This window comes from Eschrichtius robustus, chromosome 2, assembly GCF_028021215.1.
Source record: "Eschrichtius robustus isolate mEscRob2 chromosome 2, mEscRob2.pri, whole genome shotgun sequence".
Taxonomy (NCBI): Eukaryota; Metazoa; Chordata; class Mammalia; order Artiodactyla; family Eschrichtiidae; genus Eschrichtius; species Eschrichtius robustus.
In genome coordinates, this window is record NC_090825.1 from 59,880,067 (window position 1) to 59,904,310 (window position 24,244).

At 43.5% G+C, this 24,244-nt stretch overlaps 1 protein-coding gene across 1 annotated transcript in view; it reads left to right on the forward strand.

Annotated features, from left to right (window-relative positions):
- IQGAP2 (IQ motif containing GTPase activating protein 2) overlaps positions 1-24,244 on the forward strand; it is a 289,746-nt gene that overhangs the window by 24,559 nt on the left and 240,943 nt on the right. Inside the window, exon 2 of the mRNA XM_068535530.1 lies at positions 22,556-22,655. Coding sequence (XP_068391631.1) covers positions 22,556-22,655 — 100 coding nt within the window. The remainder of the gene's footprint in view (positions 1-22,555; positions 22,656-24,244) is intronic.

A 24,244-nucleotide genomic window follows, 5' to 3' on the forward strand; every position in this document is an offset into this window, starting at 1 on the left:
TCTGTGCGAGGGCTTTCTCTAGTTGTGGCGAGTGGGGGCCACTCTTCATCGCGGTGCGTGGGCCTCTCATTATCGTGGCCTCTCTTGTTGCGGAGCACAGGCTCCAGACGCGCAGGCTCAGTAACTGTGGCTCACGGGCCTAGTTGCTCCGCGGCATGTGGGATCTTCCCAGACCAGGGCTCGAACCTGTGTCCCCTGCATTGGCAGGCAGATTCTCAACCACTGCGCCACCAGGGAAGCCCAAAGCCTGATTCTTAAACTCAGTGTTTTACTGTTTGCCTACAGTGACTAGGAGATTCTCATTGTCATCCTCAAATTGAGGAGAAACCTGAGGGGAAAAAAGTCTGTTAGATAAAACTATGGAGTTATGAGGTTAAAAATCTAACTCTTACACATTTAAATAAATGACATCTTTAGTTCATAGTTTCTCATTACTTTCCTTTGGAATTGCCATCAGAGTCATTTTCTCACTCAGGAAGGAAAAAAAATTAATGGAAGCAAGAAAACCTTCAATTTGCCACCTTATTTCGGTAGCTTGGCTCAAGTTGACTACCAGTTGTTTGCAAACATCTTTGAGGACCAAGTTTCAGGGTATTCCAAAGAAATATGTAGTTGAGTTGAAGGACATTCCTAAAGAGGCATCTAAGAATGTGCTCAGTAATGACAGCCAAGTTGGAATGAACATAGAGCTTCTCAGGTGGTTGTTTTGAAGGACAGAGTATTGATTCTGTGTGTGATCCCTTGACTCACAAATACCAGAACGTAATCATGTTACCTGAGTCTCATCTCGGTGTGTCCTGACTCCGTATTCATTTCCTTGACCTGCAGAGGACCTCGAGGCTGACTAGGATGACCAGACTCAAGGGCAAGCCCCCCCTTATTGCCTTAAACCAGAGCTGTCTTTGAGGCAACACAGCCTAATATTTAAGAGCTGGGTCCTCGAGCCAGGCTCATTGGTGCCAATCCAAGTTCCACAAATGACCACTCTGTGCCTTGGTTTTCTCACTGATGAGTGGAAATGGTAGTACCTACCTCTCACAGCTCTTGTGAGGATTAAATTCTGTGAGGGGCTTAGGAGAATGTCTAGCACAATTATATGAGCTCAGTCGTGGTTAGTATGTTTTTATCACCGTGATCATCATCGTCATCATCATCTTCACAGTCTGGAACTCTCATTGATTTCTTCCTCCCTTTGTGTAATCATTCTTCTGTAGGTCTTGTCTGGCACATTTCAGTAAACTTGTTTTTTCCTGGAAAGAATACAGAAATTAATTCCCTGAAGTGCCTACTTTTGACAGGGCTGTGTCCAAGTCATGGAATATGAGGAAAAGACCCAAAGGAGGAAGAAGGGATTAAAAACCTGGTGGGAAAGGGAGCATGCTGGGAAGAGAAGGTACCACTCTAAGAATGCCACTTCTTACAAAGCCAGTACTTGGGACCCGGTGGGTCTCAGATGCATGTTTGGGTTGGTTTCTACTGGTTCAGTTGTTAACTAACCAGGTACCCTTTGCCCTTCAGTCACTACCTTTTGTGCCTCTGTGTCTTCGCTTGCAAAGTGTGGTTAATACTTGTTGCTTCCCTACCTTCTGGTTAACTTTGTGGACTGAACTGTTTCAGACAGATGCACCGAACTGTTGCATCCCTCTTGCACCTCACTAAAAGAAAGCAAGAATGAGAATCCCCTGTGTGCCAGAAAGACAGAGGGCATTCAGAGCCTGAGTGTTGAGTAGGAGTTGCCTCAGGATGGTACACGTGGAGTGAAGTTCAGGCCTAGGAGGAGTAGGGAAATGGCACCCAGGTCACCCTGCATTAACGCCAGGAATCCAGAAGAGCGGTTCTACCCATGAAATAGGGAGTAGAAAAACCCTACCCATTGGCTAGGGAATGGCCAGGGGAGGAAGGGAAGGAACTGGCAAAAAACTGGGCCCCAAAGCCTGCATTACTCATAGATGAGGTTGTTGAATTCTTATCTGTGTGATCTGAGCCCCTCCAGTTGAGCCATGAACACAAAGTCATCTAAAGCCAGTGGAGAAGATTAAGGGAGCTATAAAAGGGATTGGACTATAAGGCTTTCCTTGATGATATATCTACTCTGTTTCTCAAATTTTATCTAGGGGCTGTTGTTAATTGTCTTCATCCCACCCTTCTGGTGAAAATAAAAACCTATGGTATGATTTATTAGAAGAAGTCTTTCTTAACATCCAACAGTCTGACCTCACTTCCTTGAATGAAAATGGTATAACAGTAAAACTGGGTTATAACATTTATAGTCTTTGTCATAATACAGATCTATGGATTGACTTAACCCCCTGAATAGCTCTAGTAGTGAGTAAGTAAACTGTGTGCATGCTGTGTGTGTGTAATGGGGAGGGGAAGGAATGTGAATCCTTTCTCACACAAAGTAAACGGACCGAGTGGTGCAATTTTTGCATCGCAGGACAAGTCTGAGAACACACATAGCCACTCATGCTACCTTCACTTAAGATGAAGAGTTTTAACGTTGTGTGTAAACATCTCCCTACCCAAGTCACTACTGAACTGTAGCCCCTCTTTCTTCTTTCTCCTAAACTTAAAATCGTCTAACAGTATGATTACAGGAATAAAGACCAAATTCATGCTACTTGAATCTAAAGAGACATACAACGGAAGATTAAATAAACCATGTCCTGGTTGAACTTTTTTTCTGGAAGGGGCTGTACAATGAGTGTGTCACCATTTATAGTGAGAAAGCATACACAAGTTAATAATTTCCAGAGTTTAAATCATCTGCTCGTTATAGAACCTCATTTCAGTATAATAGTTTTATGACTGGAAGCAAAGGTTTCTGTGGTAAATGAACTTTAAAGTTCAGCTTTGTCCTATTGTATGAGGGGACAGAACCGTATGTGGAAGAGCATGGGTTCTAGAACCACACACCTGAATCTGGCTTGCCTGGCCCCAGGGCCTTGGGCAAGTCCCCAGCTCTCTGAGCCTTGTTTTCCTTCCATGTAAATTAGGTCATCTGTCTAGCAGAGTTGTTGAGAAGATCAGTAACTACATGTCAGGCCACTAGCACAAAGCCTGGTAAATCACTGCAGGACACAGTATTCCATATCTGAAATACACCCAGGGCTTTGTCATAGAGCAGGTGATCAGCTGTAGACTTGATGGCTGGAGGTTTAGCACTTTGACTGAGCAAACTCTAGTTTTACAAGATGGTTGTATAAAATTTTAATCCTTTCTTGACATGTTAAAAAAATTTTTTTCACATCACTTTGATGTTTTTTTCGCTTATATGTCGGTTTAGCAAATATAGGTGTGGGATTGAATATAAAATTCACAAACATATAAACAAATGAGAAAGGAGGCTCTCTCTTAGAGTAGACGACCTCAAAATATTGATAGCAGGAATAATGGAGTTAGAAAATCCTCAACAGATGCTAACATTGGTGGAGAAAGTTTTATGAGGAAGGGATATTTATCAATACATAGTCACAAAGTGTCTCCCCCCAAATCACTTACTTATTACAAAGGAAAAAACAGTAAGTGTTTAGTGGAGAAACCTGGCATACATCATCTTCACCAAGTGATTGAAGGTAACATCACCCATATTGAGACAAACCAACATCACATGCCTCCTGATTTGAGGCTGTGAAAAGCGTACAACTTGTTTTGCTGTGTGTTTAAGTGCAAAAAGTGCATAACCTGAATTGAATCATGAGGAAACATCAGATGAATCTAAACTGGTGGACATTCTACAGAATTTTAGTGGTCTGTAATCCCCCCAAACATGAGATCAACAAAGACAAGGGCTGATAACAGTTCCAGATTAAAGGAGGCTAGAGAGACATGGCAGCAAAATGCATGGGACAAAGAGAAAGCTGTAAAGGACATAATTGGGACAGGTGGTGAGACTTGAATATAGACTGGGGATTGGATAGTAGTGTATCAATATTAAATTTCCTGATTCAGATAAGTATACCAAGTTCATGTAATAGAATGCCCTTGTTCTTAAGAACTATACACAAAATTAAGTATACTGAGAAGGAAGGTAGAGAATCTGTAGCCCTAGGCTAGAGGGGTTCACGTTTGACATGATGTCCTCAGCTCTCTGGTCTGCTTTACTCTTGTCCCACTGTGTTGTTGGGGGAGGTGTGCAGTATGCTGACAGTAAGGGAAAGGCATTTTCCTTGAGCAGAGGTGAAATACTGCGTACATTGTGAATGCCTCATCCTTCATTCCCTTTGGATGGATGAGTAACAGTGTGTGAAGAACTGGTGGGGGGACTTCCCTGGTGGCACAGTGGTTAAGAATCCTCCTGCCAATGCAGGGGACACGGGTTCGAGCCCTGGTCCGGGAAGATCCCACATGCCACGGAGCAACTAAGCCCATGCGCCGCAACTACTGAGCCTGCGCTCTAGAGCCCGCGAGCCACAACTACTGAGCCTGCGTGCCACAGCCAACTGAAGCCCGGGCACCTAGAGCCCGTGCTCCGCAACAAGAGAAGCCACCGCAATGAGAAGCCCGTGCACCGCAAAGAAGAGTAGCCCCCGCTCGCCGCAACTAGAGAAAGCCCACGTGCAGCAATGAAGACCCAACGCAGCCAAAAATAAATAAATAAATAAATTAAAAAAAAAAAAAAAGAACTGGTGGGAACTCTAGGAGCAGTGTTTGAGACCTGGATGTGATTGTTATTGACCTTATTAATTTAAGTACTTTATTTAGATCTTTATTTATTTTTTAAACAACGTCCAAGTGGATGGAATTAGGACAAGAGCATTTTAAATTTTTGAAAGTGTTTTTCTATAAATTAAGCTAATCTTAAGCCATTAATACTGTTAAGGAGAAGATAGATTTTAAAGTGCTCCTATTGGACAGATAAGGAAGTAGAACCAAGAGAGGATTAAGTGACTTGCTCAAGGTGGTTTCTCCCAGACCTTGAACCTTCATCTGTATGACCTCCTGGAAGTGGGTTCTTTCATAGATCATCAGTTCTATGTACTTTCTAGAAATAAAAGAAAGTATAAATACAAGAAATACAAGAAAGAAAACATCTCTTCTCTGCTATAGTTTAGCAGTAGTTCTTGTCTTGAAAAGAAAAGTAGACCAGAGAGATACCTTTTCTAATTTGAAATGCTTTGGTTCTATGAAACTGGTTGAAGAGGCTCAATTCGATTCAAGATCTGTTTCTGGTGAGCCCTCTAGATATTTTTGAATTCATCACTGTGAGGCCTAAGGGGTCCGGTGTCTTTAGGACTGTGACCAATAGGGTCTGCTCTTCTGTGCCTGTGTGAATTGATGGGTGAGTTCCCCGAGCCCAGCTGTCTGTCTTGCTGAGAAGCAGCCGAGCACTGCTTAAGGGTGAGGTGAGGGAGCTGGAATGCCAGCCTGTGTGTCTCAGCTCTGCTGCTTGCCAGCTGTGGATGCTGGGCAAGGATAATGATGATGACAATAATAATAACAGAACCCACCTCATACGGCTGTGGATGTTAAATGAGTTAACATTTGCAAAGAAGTGAGAACAGTGCCTGGCATATAGAAAGTGCTGTGTAAGCATTTGTTTTCAAATGTGATAAAATATGCATAACATAAATCTACCATTTTAACCATTTTTAAATGTACAGTTCTGTTATTAAGCACATTCATATTGTTGTGCAACCATTGCCACCACCCATCTCCAGACCTTTTTCAGCTTCCCAAACTGAACGGGAAGCTGAAACACTGTCCCCAATCAACACTAGCTCTGCTTTCTCCCCTCTCTGCAGCCCCTGACAATCACCGTTCCACTTCTCGTCTCTATGATTTTTTTTTTTTAATTAATTAATTTATTTTTGGCTGTGTTGGGTCTTCGTTTCTGTGCGAGGGCTTTCTCCAGCTGTGGCGAGCGGGGGCCACTCTTCATCGCGGTGCGCGGGCCTCTCCCTATCGCGGCCTCTCCGGTTGCGGAGCACAGGCTCCAGACGCGCAGGTTCAGTAATTGTGGCTCACGGGCTTAGCTGCTCCGCGGCATGTGGGATCTTCCCAGACCAGAGCTCGAACCCGTGTCCCCTACATTGGCAGGCAGATTCTTAACCACTGCGCCACCAGGGAAGCCCCTCTATGATTTTGGTACCTACTTTATCTACCTCTACTCTAGATACCTTGGCTCATGCCAAGTACTTATTAGGAACCAAAGAACTTTGGGGTTTACATGCTGGAGCGTGTACACAACAGGTTTGCTCAGTTTTATGTAGTAAATTGGCGTAACCTACCTTCCAAGAGCACTATACAGCTTGAATGTAGAACAGACTTGGAGCATCCAGATGAAAAAGAGATGTGGGAAACAAGATGGAATGAGAACGTTCTGGTTTCTCTTTGCACAGCATTTTTTCCCCTTGACGTGCTTCCCTACTTCGTGAGCACAATGACAGTGGGTGCTGTGCGCACCGATGCGTTAAGGGGGTCAGGTCATGGTGGATTACAGCGAGGGGTGGTGATACGGGGCTTAGCCAGACTCCAGCGCCGCGGGAATAGCGGGTGGAGGGCCTTGGACGAGATGCTTCCTGGGAATGACACCTCCCAGCTGGTTCTCAAAGCCACCTGCACACGTGCAGCCAAGCGTGAGCGGAGCTGGCGTCGACGCGGGGAGCTGTCCCGGGAGGCCATCCTGCTGCCTGAGCCCTTCGCGCTGTGACACCCGGCGCCCGCAGGGTACACATGGCACATCTGCCTGGCATGCCAGTTTTACTAAGTTTGGAGGCGGAGACTCCTTATATTTTAATACGGAACCACAGATCCGATGTGGAGTAGAATGCAACATGGATGATTCTTTTTAAGAGTGAATCTGAAATTAGGCAGTTAATGCTTATTGGGCTTTGAGCTGTGCCCCTACATACTTCTCTTCACCCCCAATTCTTTCTGTGTGTTTACTCTCTTCTGCATTTAGGGTTATTTTTTCTACAGAAGAGCTCATTAAATATGCAGTATGGGAAGCCTAGGTTTGTGTGGAGGTCAAGAGAGGGCTCAGAAGGGCAGGCTTGCCTCTCCTGCAAAGCTGTGCTCTCCACCTGTCAGCTGTGATCTGGGACACATGATTTAGCTGTTCCAAGTTTCCATTTCCACATCTGTAAAATCGGAATAATACCAGTGTCACAGGATCGCTGTGGGTTAAACACAGTAATACTAGTGCCGGGAAAAACTGTGTCGTGGAAGTACTCTGGTGGCCATGGAAATGTGGGTGTTTAGAAGCCAAAGCCTCACCAGCTGCTTCTCCCAGACCCTCTGCTTGTCCCTCTCCCAAGTCATTTGTGTAGCAAGGCTTCTATGTGCTGTGACTCTCAGGCTTCTTTCTTTTCTTTCTGGACCTCTTCTCTCTGCCCTTCATCCACTACCACCCCCCACCCCCGCTCCCCTTTCAGATGCCTCTTTTTCTTCCCAATGTGATATCAAGAGGGAGGGAAGGCTGGGTTAGGGGAGGGTCTGGAGCTGCCCAAGACCATTCCAAAGGAGCCCACCTCGGAGGGCAAACAACCATGTGGTGTGCTGCTTAAGACTCTGACACGTGGAGGCCTCAGGATGGCAGTGGATGGAGCCCTAGGAGAGGGCATGGGGCAGCAAGGAGTTTGAAGAGCAGATCTAGGGCTGTTTCTTTCTTTCTTTTTTTTTTTTTAATTGAAGTATAGTTGATTTACAATGTTGTGTTAATTACTGCTGTACAGCAGAGTGATTCAGTTATATATATATATATATATATATATATATATACACACACACACACATTCTTTTCTTTAATATTCTTTTCCATTATGGTGTATCACAGGATATTGAATATAGCTCCCTGTGCTATACAGAAGGATCTTGTTGTGTATCCATTCTATATATAATAGCTTACATCTGCTAACCCCTACCTCCCACTCCATCCCTCCCCCAACTCCCTCCCCCTTGGCAGCCACCAGTCTGTTCTCTATGTCTGTGATTCTGTTTCTGTTTCATAGATAGGTTCATTTGTGAAATATTTTAGATTCCACATATAAGTGATAGCATATGGTATTTGTCTTTCTCTGTCTGACTTACTTCACTTAGTATGATGATCTCTAGTTGCATCCATGTGGCTGCAAATGGCATTATTTCATTCTTTTTTTATGGCCGAGTAGTATTCCATTGTATATATGTACCACATCTTCTTCATCCATTCATCTGTCAATGGACATTTAGGTTGTTACCATGACTTGCCTATTGTGAATAGTGCTGCTATGAACATAGGGGTGCATGTATCTTTTTGAATTATAGTTTTGTCTGGATATATGCCCAGGAGTGGGATTGCTGGATCATATGGTAATTCTATTTTTAGTTTTCTGAGGACCCTCCATACTGTTTTCCACAGTGGCTGCACCAACTTACATTCCCACCAGTAGTGTAGGAGGGTTCCCTTTTCTCCACATAGGGCTGTTTCTTGAATCTCCATCCCTGCTTTCCATGGATGCAACTTTGCACATGTTCCAAGAAAAAACAAATCCTTGTTGACTCTGAATACTGATGAATGGTAAAATAAGGAACTTGGTTTGAGTATTTAAATTAATAGTAAGTACAGTAATTTATGTCCCTGGTTTAACAACTGATGCCAAATTCACTATATGCGGAACTACATAGGAGATTATGTGTGTTATCAGGTAGATGTGCCAGGTTAACTTTGTTGAAAGAGCTTTTATTAATAGAATCAAACTCTGCCCAGCTCCTTAGTGATGAGCTATCATCTGATCTTCCCACTGTCATCACACCACCTGTACTCCTTTCAACTACATGGCTCAGAAACAGCTATACAACGTCCTGGTTCCTTTCAAGAAGTTCAGAGACTTGGAAGGGTGGGGAGGGGAGGAGTGGAGGCTTGGAGGGCTGAGGAATGGGACAGGAGACAGAGCACAAAGGTGCATCTTGAAAGTGCACATGCAACTTCTTCATGCTTCTTGTCTTCTCTAGTTGTGTTTCCCACCCAACTTTCTCTCCCCTCCCTCAAAACCTGACTTCAAACTCAATCTAGAAAACTGGCTCTGAGTAATCCTATCATTGAATACTCTCTTCTCTTCCCCTTGGCTTTTCTGTTCTTTGTCCTGTCATTAGTTGGCCCTTTTTCCAAAGGTTTTCTAAAATTTTCTCCAATGTTAAAATGTTTTCTGTTAGATCGTAAACTGTTAAGGGCACAGAATCCTTTCTCCCGCCTCATCCCATCTCTTCCCTCCACCCCTGACATGCGCTGTGACTATTTAACTGCTAGTTAGAGACTTTGCTACTTACCAAAAGAAACACATTCTGTTGTTGTTGTATTTATTGGTATTAATTACAAGCCACTTGGAAGGCATTTTAGGACTCTGCATCTCCATAATTGTCTGCCAGCATTTTGCACCTAACAAATCAATTGTATGAATAAGTTTCCATCCTCACTTGGCTTCATAAACGTGGGTGTGTCTGCTGCACAAATGCTAGCAGGGGTCTCCTCTCTGGAGTAGAAACAATGGCTTAATTCTGAAATTGTATTCAGGTCTTCTAAGGAACTAGTGCCGATACCCAATTTGGCTTTCTCCTCTCATCTACATTGGATCAGTGGTGCAAGGGGATTTACATATAGTACCATGGTCCAGTCCCCAGGCAGAAAAGAAATGCCAGGGGAGATGAGTTATTCATCTGAGTCCGAAGCAGAAGAGCATGAATTATGTTTAAGGTGGTTGCTGTCCTGGCTTCTATATAAAGTTTTCTGAGCTTTGGACTAAAGAATTCTAATTTCTAAAAACTTTGGTGTTTTTCATTGTGTTTATAAATGCATCCATTTTTCTAAATTTGGGACCCTGTACTTTCTATGAGCAGTAGTTCTGCATGTTAGAACAAAAAGCACACAACAAGCCAAAACCAAAATGTTTTCAGCTTTGTTGCCCAAATGCGGTAAATTCTTTCCCACAAGAGAGCCGTTCCCAGGGTACTTTATCCACTTTCCAAGGAGTTTACAAACTCACAGTTTGTATACGTTCTCTTCAGCCTGCAAACTCAATGTTCGCTTCACCCACTCTTGCCAACTCAACTCCCTTCCCACATCGGCCATTCCGGTTCCTCCTGCTGCCCCCTGTATTGTTGACCTAGAAGAATAAAAATACGTTTGCTCTAATATAATAGGGTACCTCCAAAAGTTCAGTAAAAACTAAACAGAAGCCAAGAGTTGGTTTTAAATACAAACCAGCTCTGTAATCTATGAGCTCTGGGACCTTGAGCAAAACACTTACCCCATTTTAGCCTTGGTCAAGTGGAGGTAATAGTACTTGTTCATCTATCTGATGGGGCTGTGGCAGTCATATGATCTAATTGATGTGGTAGCGCTTTTTTTTTTTTAGTTTTAAATTAATTATTTATTTATTTTTGGCTGTGTTGGGTCTTCGTTTCTGTGCGAGGGCTTTCTCTAGTTGCGGCAAGCGGGGGCCACTCTTCATCGCGGTGCGCGGGCCTCTCACTATCGCGGCCTCTCTTGTTGCGGAGCACAGGCTTCAGATGCGCAGGCTCAGTAGTTGTGGCTCACGGGCCCAGCTGCTCCACGGCATGTGGGATCTTCCCAGACCAGGGCTCGAACCTTTGTCCCCTGCATTGGCAGGCAGATTCTCAACCACTGCACCACCAGGGAAGCCCCGTGGTAGCACTTTATAAGTGTAGATGAATTCTGTGAGGCCAAAAGCTGGCTGAAGTCCTGCTCTTTGATGTTGGTGTCATCTGCAGCATTTTATGATTTCTCACAAATCCAGTATCCCACAAACCCTAAATGTGTGAGCTGACGCTGATTTTCACACTCTGTTTAAAAGCCAGAGACGCTTCTTGCTCATTAAAACTAGCCTAAACTGCTTTAGTCCAAAGTCAAATTGAAATGAATTCTGTAGCCATGACTATATTGCCAACATACCTCCATTTGCATAGTATGATCCATTGGAGAGCTGAATTTTTGGCATGCTTTAAAAATTGACTGTCCTGGGCTTCCCTGGTGGCTCAGTGGTTAAGAATCCGCCTGCCAATGCAGGGGACACGGGTTTGAGCCCTGGTCCGGGAAGATCCCACATGCCACGGAGCAACTAAGCCCATGTGCCACAACTACTGAGCCTGCGCTATAGAGCCCACGTGCCGCAACTACTGAGCCCGTGTGCCACAACTACTGAAACCCGTGCGCCTAGAGCCTGTGCTCTGCAACAAGAGAAGCCACCACAATGAGAAGACTGCACGCCGCAACGAAAGAGTAGCCCCCGCTCGCCGCAACTAGAGAAAGCCCGCGCACAGCAACGAAGACCCAACGCAGCCAAAAATAAATAAATAAATAAATAAATAAATAGATTTATTTAAAAAAAAAATTGACTGTCCTGAATCATGCATTCATTCACACTCACTAACAAACAGCATATGCTTGCGTTAATAGTACCCTTCTGTTCTACATCCTAGCCTTCTGAGTCTGTTTTATTAAAGTCCTCTTCTAAATACACGTTTAAAGTCAGCTCCTCGTATACCCCTACAGTAGTGGGATGCCTCCATGTTGTCTCCTTGTTAATTACACAAACTTGTCTTTATGGAAATTGGCCCGGGGGTTGCCTTTCTGGTGCAGAGCCATGTGCAGTTTCCACGTCCACAATCTGAAGTCACAAAATGAGTTGGCTGCTCTCTGTTGGCTTCCTTTTTCTTCCCCCGTACCAGGCTCTTCTTCATCCTGTTCGTTCTGTTGCCAAATTGTGCTCTTGTAAAGGATACCCGTGTTTTTCTTCTAGTTCAGACTTGTAAGGTTTCATGTCACATAGGTCTGCCGCAGCCTTCTGTTTGTTCTCCAGCTTAGGTCCTCTTCTGTTCATTCCCTTTCACTTAGCTCTATCCCTACCTCTTCTCTCTCGTGAGCTTAGCACACCTTCCAACAGAGTGTGGTGCCATTAATCATCTTCCTCTCTGCTGTCTTTGAACTTCTGTGTGTGTGTGTGTGTGTGTGTGTGTTTTACACAATAAAGCTGACCAAATATTCATCATAAATTTTAATGCCTGTGATTCTTTTCTAGAAGTTCAAATGGGTCAATTAGTTGCATGAAAGGTACCTTTCTCAATGAAACTGGCATTAAGGCTTATTCCTCATCATATTTTAAACATCTTTCTGTAACTGAACATAAAAACAAATTTAATCCTTTCTTATTTCTGATATAATTACAGTAGTACACATCAGTGGTATAGAGCAGCGGTCCCCAACCTTTTTGGCACCAGGGACCGGTTTCACGGAAGACAGTTTTTCCACGGATGGGGGGTAGGGGGGTGGGGGATGGTTCAGGTGGTAATGCGAGCGATGGGGAGCGATGGGGAGCAGCAGATGAAGCGTTGCTTGCTTGCCGGCTGCTCACCTCCTGCTGTGTGGCCTGGTTCCTAACAGGCCGCGGACCGGTACTGGTCCATAGCCCAGGAGTTGGGGACCCCTGGTATAGATATTTGGAAAATGTGTAAGAATCAAAGTTAAGGAAAAAAACTCCAGAGCCCTCCTTTTGGAAACAAGTGCTTTAACATTTTAGCATTTCCTTTTAGGCTTTTTTCCCCTGATTAGAGTGCATATGATATAATCTTATATAATTATTATAGCAATATACACACACATATCTATATAAAATATGTATACATGTGTGGAATTAAAATTGTGCTTTTTAAAATTTATGTAGCTTCAAATACATTCAATTTGCAAATTATATGGGAGATAGCTGCTAAAGCTGCTGAGTGAGGGAAAAATTGAGTATAATCAATTATCCTTGGAAAAACTAGCTGATTATCTGTTGTCTTTACTATACATGTTTGTAAGTTTTATATCTTATAACTAATTTAATAATTGATTTATTAGGATTTATTAAATAATTAGAAATATATATGATTTTAAAATATTTTTTAAAAATAATCATACAGCAACTTCATGAGGGTAGGTGGCATTATTCCTATTTTTCAGATGAGGAAACTGAGTGTCTAGTTAACGTTTTTAAATATTTATTTATTTATTTGGCTGCATTGGGTCTTAGTTGCGGTGCGCGGGCTTCTCTCTTTCTCTCTAGTTGTGGCGTGCAGGCTTAGTAGTTGTGGTGCACAGGCTCTGGAGTGCGTGGGCTCAGTAGTTGCAGCTCACGGGCTCTCTAGTTGTGATGTGTAGGCTCTAGAGTGTGGGCTTAGTTGCCCCACAGCATGTGGGATCTTAGTTCCCCAACCAGGGATCGAACTGTGTGCCCTGTATTGGAAGGCAGATTCTTAACCACTGGCCCACCAGGGAAGTGCCTAGTTAACTTTTTCATAACTGAGTGTGGCAGTGTTATAGGCACCCAAAACCACTGCTCTTTTGTCTCAGCCCCCCCCTTCCCTTTTTTAAAAATCAGGTATCTTTGTCAGTTTAGGCAGAAATTCACCTTTGGGGGGAAAAGAGGAGTAGAATGGGGGAGGGTGCCTCAGATAAAACATGGTAAATTTTCTCAAATGTGTTCTCAGCATTTATTGACCATATGACTTTGCGTATGATGTGATGTATCATGTAAGTAGCATCATTTAGTTTTTTGTTTTGATCTTGTTTCAACTCTTGCATTCCTGATATAGTCTAACTTGGCAGTACTGAATATTATCTTAATATTTTTTCCTTCGTTGGACTACATTTGAGGTTTCTGCATCTCTAAGAAATAAGTCTGTAATTTTATTGTCTTTACTTTCTCAAGATAATAGCACTAATTGATGTGGTTTCCAGTAGGAAAAATAAAGTCACATAAATCTATCTGCTGATTAATGAGATATTGGTAATACCATTAATAACACCCTCAGAAGAGCCTAATAGCCGCTGGGCCAGTCATCAGACATTTACATGCAGGGAGGCAGCAGGGCTTGGGGAGAGTAGAAAGATCAGAACTTTGGAATCAGAGTTCTTTCAGATCCCAATTCTGCCACTGAATTGTCGTTAAGATCTTAGAATTACCTAAACCTAAATGACCGAACCTCTCTGAGTTTTTTTCCCACCAGAAAAGGGGAGATTCAAATTCCTATCTTAAAGGGGGATAAGCGATAATATATGTAAAGTATCTGGCATGTAGTAAGCGATCGTTATATGGTAATCCTTTCTGTCTGCTACTTTTCATGCACGTATCACAAAGCGGTCACGTGAATGAGAGAAAGACAACATAGGCGTCTGAAACGCAGAGAAGACTCACAACCAAGAGGCTGTTTTGTTTTCTTGCACTTACCTTTGAACTATTTGTGATTTATTATTTCTTTTCTCCTAATAGTCAAGGAGAAATTAGGCCAAGCTGCCCTATTCTATTGTCTTCTAAGACTCCTAGCTTTGTGGCAATACCCTCTGATATTCTGGGTTATTTGGAGTAGTGTGAGGGGATAGGGACAGGGTATTACCAGTGACTTGCTACTTCTTGAGAACAGCCCAGGAACTGTCATTACATCACCTGCTAAGTCTGTTTAACAGTTGTAAAATAGCATCATTCCCATGAAGTATTAAAGTTTAGGTAAACATCTATGTCCTTAAAATATTCATTATCTATAGAAAACAGGGAAAACCATTTTAGGACTGGTTGTAAATAATTTGGAGCATTTTTGCACTGAGTATCTTAAGCACAAAAAGTTCATATCCAAGTGAGATGAGTTGAATTTCTTTCCCTTCCTTTAAAAATAGTAGAAGCTCATCCAGACTAAAGATTTTTATAATTCCTTCTGTAATTTTAACTGTTGGGGTTAAAAAGTCTTAAATTGGCCTTGGAAACTTGACACTCCATTCTTCCTTACTGAGATCTCTGTGGGGATGACAAAGTGTGTAGGAGCAGGCAGTGAGCAAATGGAATTTTCCCTGTGCCTACTTGGTAGCAAAAGAGATGGTTTTTGTCCCCAAAATGTTTTTTTGCAATTATAATTGACTACAGAATCCCAAATCTGAGAATCATTGCTTTTAATTCTTCTCCCAAATTGAGCAAAGTTCCAGACAGGACCCTCCCTCCCATCCCAGACTTCAGGTTGGCCCACCTTTGTATATGGGCCTTAACATCTTCATGGTCTGCTTTGAGTTTCCAGATTATTAAAAAAAAAGACATTCTTGTTCACATTTGCACAGCGGCCCAAAATTAATTTTACCCCCGTGTGTGAGATGTAGAAGTGAGGTCCTGTTCTGAAAAGGTGTCCTGGGTTTTGAGATCCAGCCTTGTTAGAAACAGGTGGCATCTTAGGCGCTCAAGTATGATCACATTCTTGGGGGGAGAAGTTTGGGACCTTTTGTATCAAAGTGGGATCAAAGAACTCTTTTTCATATGTGGATCTTAAAGCTATGTACATTTAAATCATGTTTGCAGAAAGGGATAAACTTTTCACAAAGCCCGAAATGTTTCTCGTTTTTGTGAGTAATTACGACAAAGAAGCTATTTAACTCTTCTGGGCCTTAATAACCTCACTGGAAAAAGGACATTGGTAGCCAATCAGAGACCCTAATGCTTGTAAGGAAGCTGCGTAGTTTGTTGGTTACCCTTCTTTCCCCACCTAGGAAATTCTCCTTCTAATGCTGAACTTGAAGATTTAGGGCTTTAGAGGAGGTGGCCACAGTCCCTTAGTGCCATATGTAGCCTGAATATCCTCTGAAGTTGTGTGTTGATTTATAACTCTGGAGAGTTCTTAGAAATGTATGATGGGGGAGAAGTTCCAGGAAAGGTGTGGAGGACAGGCTTCAAATTCAGTTCTCCTTCCCTTGGGATCTGGACAGTACGGCTGTATTACCATCAGGGCTTGGAATTAGTTGGACTAAATTTAGGAAGGGCATAGCATCTCTGCCCGTCAAGCACAAAGCTGAGCACGCCAATCAGCAGACTTTACTGAGCACCTACCATTTACCTGGCACTTGGTAGGGATGTGGAGATGGATGAGCTGTGAGCCCATGCACTCAGTGTCTTATAATTTCCATGGCTTGATGAAACCTTCAATGTCTTTAACAGGTGGAATGACAATCTCTATTGTTGTTTCATATTCTTTAGGGTGCCTGGGAATATGTTTCGGGTTGCTAAGGACTTCAACCCCAGGTTTGCCTACTTTTCAAAAAAAATTCAGTTTAGGGAAGTTTGATCATGTGGTCCTTTAAGGCTTAAGATTAAGTAGCTGCGAAATGCTTCAGGAAGCTGGTAGGAAGCCAGAATATATCACGGGTCAGTTTACTGAGTATCAGCTTACTGGAAATCTTGGACTTGGGGTTCTCTCATTTTTTGTATCCTACCCCTGTAACCTGCCCCAGTTTTAGTGTTTCGGAATCAGTTCTCTTCCTTGGGGTATATATCTCTGGTAACCATAAGTTCTGAGAGGGAGGAGATACCCATTTAGGTGTAAAGGCAGTCTGAACTCTTACAAGATGGTTCAGTACATGTTTGAATTGAATGACATACCTGAGGATATTCAGGGTTCCTTACAGAAATTTTGAGTTACACAAAACAACAGTGTGTCCATAAAATGCTAAACTGGCATGTTTCTATGAATTGATGATTCATATTATATTCTTTTTTTTTTTTCATATTATATTCTTAACCTGCTTTTTCTTAAATAATACCATTTTATAAAATGGAGATTCCCAACCCTGGTTTTGTGATTCTTGCCAACCTTCCCTCCAGTATATCCCTACTTATCTAAGCATCCTGTAATTATGCCAGTGTTTTAGTTGTTTAACTCTAATAAAAACTTCATGAGGGACTTAGTGTGTCATACTTGTCACTTGTGTCCAGTCCCTAGAACAGACTGGCACAAAGCAGCCACTGTAATATTTGTTGAACAAATGAATAAATTTTAATACAAAGGAGATGGTGGCCTTGGTGTCCTTGGGTGAAGGGAGCAAGTAGAGTAGCTGAAGTGAACAAGTGACCACACCAACTCCTTCATGAATAAGGTAGGTCTTGGGCTATTTTCCCGGTGGAATTTGTGGATGTCCTTTGAAAAATGATCTCCTTAGGTTCCTTCTGTCTCTAACCTTATAGTTCTATTTCAAAACCTTTTCTACAGACTCATTCTGTTCCTTAAACCTCTGAATAAACCCTATAATGCAATTTCCACAGAATGTGATTGCTTTACTATCTTTTAGCCAATGTCGGCTAACATAACAGAAAGTGTTTTGTGAGTTGCTAATACTTCAGGAAGTTGTTCTTCACAACGAACGTCCTCGTGTTTCTTAGGGTTCAAGGCAGCAAGTAAAGATGAACTTTAGAGGAAGTCTCAGTTAATCAATTTGCTTTAAAATAAAAGCAACTCTGGAGGCACTTCAGTGGTCTTCGCTTGGGCTTGGCAGTGACAAGCGCCTTCCGCAGCTCGTTCAGATTCAGCAGCAGCATGGCACTGGGCAAAGAGCAGGGGCTGAGGTGCCGAGGGACCTCAGTTCCAGCCCTGGCTCTGCCATTGACCCAGCAGTAACTGTAGGCGGTCCCTTCCCCTTGCATGACCCCCTTCTCCTCAACTGTAAGAAAGAGTTCGTTCCTATCTTTCAGGGAGATGATGAAAACCACACAATAACATGGAAAAGTGCTTCATAGGCGATAAAGTCATGCTTAAGTGTATTCTTTTATCAGCTCCGTGATGGCTTTTTAAATGGCAGTGTCATCCATGCCAGTGGCTCTTATCAGAAGTTGCTACTTAGTAAATATTGAGTAATGCAGAAATATTTGCAGGCAACCTCTGTGGCCCAGAGGGATCTGCTTTTGTCATGGTTAAGACATTCTCACACTCGTAACCTTGGCTGACGCTTTGACAATAGGTTATGAAGGAAGGAAGGTGAGACTGAAGTGTGTGTGGTCGCAAGGGCAGTAGCCAGGTATGTGGTCCAGTGGGCTGGGTCAGGAGGGAAGGAAGGGATGTGTAAAAAGAAGCCCCATGAGGGTAAACATTTTTTGTTTTGTTCACTGCCCCGTCCCTGGTGCTTTGACTCATGCCCGGCTCATAGAATCTGTGAATTGAATCTGAGTTGAGTAAAGTCTATAGAATGGCGCTGTATTTGCTCCATCAATGACCACGTCCTTTATTCAGTGTAAATAGGCAAATAAAACTACCCCACGTAGATACTTTAAAGCCCATTTATTACTCTTTCCTGATAAAAGATTATTTGTTCATCAGATATTTGAATGGAGCATGCAGCCTGTGCAGGGAAGTGTGCTGCACACCGTGAGGACACACATATGTCTTCTAGGAGTTTACTGTTAAACAAAGCAGTATAGGAGGTACTGGTACCAAACGCAAGTTTGTGTGCCCCACCCACAGTGAGGCCGAACAAACCGAAACGTGGGAGTTTGGAGCAGAGAAAGGTTTATTGCAGGACCAAGCAAGGAGAACAGGTGGCTCATGCTCACAACCCCCAAACTCTCTGATGGTTTTCAGGGAGAAGTTCTTATAGGCAGAATTTGTGGTGAGGGCTGCAGAGTGTGTGGCTTTCTTCTTCTTCTGGTGGTGAGGTAACAGGGCAGTGCTCTAGGAATCTTGTGCTCAGCCTGAAGTTACCATCCTCCACCTGGGTGGGAGCCTTAGTTCCTGTAGAAGAACTCAAAGATATATATATGTTTTTTAATTTATTTATTTTATTTTATTTTATTTATTTATTGTTTCTGGCTGCGTTGGGTCTCCATTGCTGCGTGCGGGCTCTCTCTAGTTGCAGCAAGCGGGCACTGCTCTTCGTTGCGGTGCGTGGGCTTCTCATTGTGGTGGCTTCTCTTGTTGCGGAGCACGGGCTCTAGGCATGCAGGCTTCAGTAGTTGTAGCATGCGGGCTCAGTAGTTGTGGCTCGCAGGCTCTAGAGTGCAGACTCAGTGAACTCAAAGATATTGTTATATATATTCCTTGAGGAGGAACCGGGACCCTACCCATCGCTGCACTAGAGTTTCTTGACTGCTCCTTCTTTGTTTATGCATTCCTTCCCTTCCCTGATTAGTAACTGTTTGAGTCTGTCCTTTGGTACTCAGGGAAGGTCTAGGAGGCTAAAATTTTTTTCCTGCAAACAAGAAACAGGGGACCTGGAAAGGATTTGTACCCGGGAGGCTCCCACAGAGCCCTGTCCGGTTTCAGTACCAGGAGAGAGGACAGTGTGAACAGGAATAGTCAGGGGAGACTTTGGGAAGGAAGTGGCCCTTGAGTTGAGCCTTAAAGATAGGTAGAGTGGCTTCCCTGGTGGCACAGTGGTTAAGAATCTGCCTGCCAATGCAGGGGACACGGATTCAAGCCCTGGTCCGGGAAGATCCCACATGCCACGGAGCAACTAAGCCCGCGAGCCACAACTACTGAGCCCGCATGCCACAACTACTGAAGCCTGCACGCCTAGAGCCCGTGCTCCGCAACAAGAGAGGCCACCGCAATGAGAAACCTGTGCACTGCAACGAAGAGTAGCCCCCGCTCGCTGCAACGAAGAGTAGCCCCCGCTCGCCGCAACTAGAGAAAGCCCGCGTGCAACCAATGCAGCCAAAAATAAATTAATTAATTAAATAAATAAATTTATTTTAAAAAAAAAAGACAGGTAGAATTCCATCAGCTATGGCCAAAACGTTGCAGTGGCGATTTAAAGCTTTGTGAGGAGAGTGTGTTTTAATTCAAACGTTAACTCAGATCTTCTCTTTGGACAGGGTGATGTCAGAGTTTGAGAGCCCCCAGCAGCTCTGGGCTGGTAGGATCCTGTGTGGCTTGTGGAGGCAGTTGGGGGGCAGAGGCCTGGGTGCCAGCGCTGCTGGTGCTTCCGCCTCCTTCTGGGTGGGCTGGTTGAGGCTGGAAGGAAGCAGCAGCCAAGAAGGAAGGTGGCAGTGAGAGTGACCCCACCTTTACCTCTGAGGAGGGCAAAATGACCAGGTGGATTCCGACTAAGAGTTTTCTATTGCTTTCAAGCTTTAACATGCTGGAGGTACCATAAAATGAAAATATCCTGTCAGAAATGGGAGGCAGTCTTTAGACTGAAATTAAAATGAGAAGGTGGTAGTCATGGGGGGTCCTGGGGATTAACTGTTAGGAACAATGGAGATGGAGGATTAGCTGATGCTATGCGGGCATGCCGGGAATCTTCTAAGAAAACCCAGGATGAGAAGATCATAATTTCCAAGTATATTCATGGCGGGATGATGGTTAGCTCACTTACTAAAGAGTCACTGAAAGATAATTGTTGAGCATATATTTGAGTGCCCTCTCCATGCAAGGAGCCACATAAAAGATGAAGCAAGAGAGTCATTTCCTCTAAAGACTCCCCAGTCTGGAGAGGGAGATGTGAGCCAATTACAGTGGGGGCTTCCACGGTGAGTGATGTAATAGAAATGTGGACCAAGGCGCTGAGGACTGGGGATGGATCCTGACTTCGAGATCCACAGAAGTTTGCTCAAGAAGATACAGAGGTGTCACACACAGGCGGGACAGTGGCTTTCTAGACAGACAGATGGTGGAGAGCAGAACTCAAACTTAAAAGGGAGTGGTTTGGACCTGGAACGTGGTGCTGCCAGGAAGGGTGGTTGAACTGTAGGCTTCAGGTAGGGGAGGAGAGAGAACGTGTTCTCTTCCTGAACTTTGTTCTGTAAGAAGTGGGGATCCATCGAAGGTTTAGAGAGGAAGAATAGCATCAGTAGGACTGTATGTTAGAAAGATGCTTCTGGTGACAGTGAGGAGAATGGGTGGAGGAGGGGTGGCGACTGGGCGGCTGTTTGAGGGCTGTTGCAAGAGTCCAGGGGAGAGACGTCAAAGGTCTGGGGTCTCCTAGTGGAGGTGCAGAGGAGGGTTGTTCGAGAGCTTCAGTACTTTTCCTAAATCTGAAAGCTCTCTTCTAAAGTTAAATCAGATTCAATTTGTTTAAAAAAAAAAAAAAAAAATGCTTTTGACAAATACAAATCTTTGTTGAGCCCTCTTGGTGTTATTGGTGTGGGCTGAGGTCTCCCCGTTTTAAAGAATGGAGCCGCAAGGAAACTTGGGAATCGTCGGACGGGGCGGAAATAGGGAAAAGGATTGTGATCCGTGTGGAAACTCCTGCTCCTTTGGCCCTGCTTTTGTTGTATACCAGCCTGTCCGAGCGCTCTTCCAGCCTCTCCTGCTGGTTCTTTTTCTTCCTCACCCATAAACAAAGACATTTCCCAAAATTCTGTACTTGCTTTTTCCATCCCATCCAAATACTTCTAGCTCTAATGTTTCTGCTCTTTGCTTGGGCAAATGGCCTCTCAGCCTGTTTGCTCAGAGGGTAAAGTGGGATAGATTATGCACCTGCCTCAGAGAGAGTTGTGAGACTTGAATGAAACACTGCATAGAAAACGCTGCCTAATCCTTGAAGGAAAGTAAGTGCTCAATAAATAAGCATCTAGTACGTATTTCCATGCTTACGGTATTCCGTCATGTTTTATATTGACGTAAATTTAATCTCCTCTTTCTTTTGAGTTCTTTGAGGGTTTGGTATTATTTTTCGATCTTAAGTGTCGAGCACTGTACTTGCCTAGTAAGAGTTCAAAATGTGATCTTACTTCCTTTTGTCTGCCGGATTGATATTTCAGATTCCTCATCAGTAGGGCGTGGGGTTGGCCTTTCCTAGGGATGGATGGGTGACCTTCACATCCTTTTCTCCTCTGTTTGGGACCAGGGGTCCCATTTATGGAACGGCTGACTGGAGCTGGCGGCTGGGGAACAAAAGAGCAGACACGGACGGTCCTGCCCCTCATGACCACAGCCTTGCTGCCTGCACACATTGTCTTCGTTAGATGAGTAATCTAACAGACGAGAAGCCACATTCATTTTACAACCATCAGAATGAAAGTTCAGGACTGAACAGGAAAAAAGGGTCCTTTTCACGAGAGAGGAGTGTTGTCGTGTAAGTAGGCAGCTAAGAGTTGGCTGATGTGACTGTTGGCGGCTGTGGGGTACTGTTGAGCCCACAGGCAGAGGAAGTGCAGGCAGGAAACGGGGAAGCTGTGCTCTCTACAGAAAAGCAAGGCTGAAGCATGGCAGTTTATAAACTAGGCTTGTGTTGGAATAAAGGGTGTGGGCTTGGAGACTCTGCTCACTGGCTGTCTCCATGGCTTTTTTCTTTTGGATACCTGTTGACCAGGGAAAGTTAGCCTTGTAAAGACCAAGAGATAAACGAGGGAGGAATTTTAGTGACTTTGCCATCTGTAAAGTAGGATTTGGGTTGGATGAGAAACCTTAATTCCCTCTAGGAGTGTTAAAACACAGGTCCTTGTAGATTCTTTGTTCAACCCTGGAATTTCTAGGATGGTCCAAGCTGAGCCATTGGACCAATTCTACAAGCTTGTTGAGCAAAGTTGTTGCTGGTAGATGGTCCTCTAATTGACTTGAGGCTGTCTAAATCCTGTGGCATCATGTCTGTGAAATCTGATTGCTATTCTCCTTCTATTATTTAATATCAACTTATACTTCAGTATTGCATTTTCTGCTAGAAATAATATAATATTGTAAAATCCAACAGCAAATCTCTTTCTGCGCTTGATGTTTCAATACCCCCATCTCTCATTATTCAGTGTTGAGCTGCACATGCATTTTTCCTAGTTGGTTGTCTCATTATTTGATGAACACTGCCGTTAACAAGTCATGTGATGTTATCCTCTATTTCTAGCTATTGTGGACGATGAAAGACTCTCGGCAGAGGAGATGGATGAGAGGAGGCGGCAGAATATCGCGTATGAATATTTGTGCCACCTGGAGGAAGCCAAAAGGTAAGATTCAAACTTAGTCTATTTGTGCACCTTCTCTTGGAGATGAGCTTTGGGGTACTGTATTTTTAATAACTCGTTTGCAGCCTTTTTGATAGTAAGGTAATGGGAGAAGAACCACCTGTGTTTTGTAAATGGCAGAACTGAGAAAAAGTTGCTACCACAGCCATGGTCAAGGCACTAGGGAGGCAACTGTTCCTTTTTCTTCCTCAGAGCCTCCTAGGAAATCTCTAGGCAAATTGCAGATTATGTCAGAATTTCTCATCTCTCTGGCACGGATGTGGGGAAGCAGCAGAGACCTAAATCAACTTCCTTTTCCTCCAGAGCTTCCTCATGTCTTTTCCCCAACTCTACCCCAATGATTATAATTATTACTACTATTATTAATTAATGTATAATTATATATTCCTATATACCCAGTAGAAAAATAGCATTTCAGACTGAAGTCCATCGTTCACTAAGCTGGAGAGTAGGTTTATGACAGCAATCTCCTTTTTAACCCATGGGTGTGTGACCACTTAGGATATGTTGTCTCTAAAATCACACTGACTCTTTCAGACTTTTTAGATTACAAGTCAATGTTGGGTTCTCCAAGGAGAAAGTGAAGATAAAGTATTTGCACTTAGGCCTCGGTATCAGGGGAATCAGAACTTTGTCCTTTGCTGGGTGCATACTGCAGTGCCCATATGCCATGGGTTAGATTCTGATTTAATGCTTTGTGCTGTGATCAAGCAACAGTATTGTTTCATGGACAGATATGTTCCAGCTCTCTCATCTCTGTAGAAAATAAACATTGAGTTAATGGTCATTGGTGTTAATTATCTCTGATCACTGATTAATAGCTACCTACAGAGCTAGAAGAATGAGGTTTCTAATCACTGTTTTGTAGAAGAACATTCAGTGACACGTGCACTAATTTGGCCTCAAAATTGCTTAAGAGGGGGTTTTCCAAGGTTGTTTAATGTTTTAACAGAGCCTTGTAGCTCTAAGCTCTAAAGGCTCAGTTTTTAAAGTTATTTAATGTGTCTGGAAGTTGACAGGTTGCAAGTCACTGAAGACTCACTGTCAGTCTAAGATTATTAAAAACATGCTTTTAGCCAAATTGTGGCTAAAGTTAGATAGGGAGAGGGATTCACAGGCATTCAAAATAAACATGCTGGACTTCCCTGGTGGCGCAGTGGTTGGGAATCCACCTGCCAATGCAGGAGACACGGGTTCGAGCCCTGGTCCGGGAAGATCCCACATGCCGTGGAGCAACTAAGCCCGTGCACCACAACTACTGAGCCTGCGCTCTAGAGCCCACGAGCCACAACTACTGAGCCCACATGCCACAACTATTGAGCCCGCGCACCTAGACCCCGTGCTCCGCAAGAGAAACCACCACAATGAGAAGCCTGCGCACTGCAACGAAGAGTAGCCCCGTTCTCTGCAACTAGAGAAAGCCCACGCGCAGCAACGAAGACCCAATGCAGCCAAAAATAAATAAATAAGTTTATTAAAGAAAAATCAAAATAAACATGCTTTCAATGAAAAAGTTTAAAAAGAGTTAGTGGAAACTTCCTCCTGACACGCACTTTGCGTTCTAAGTTTTT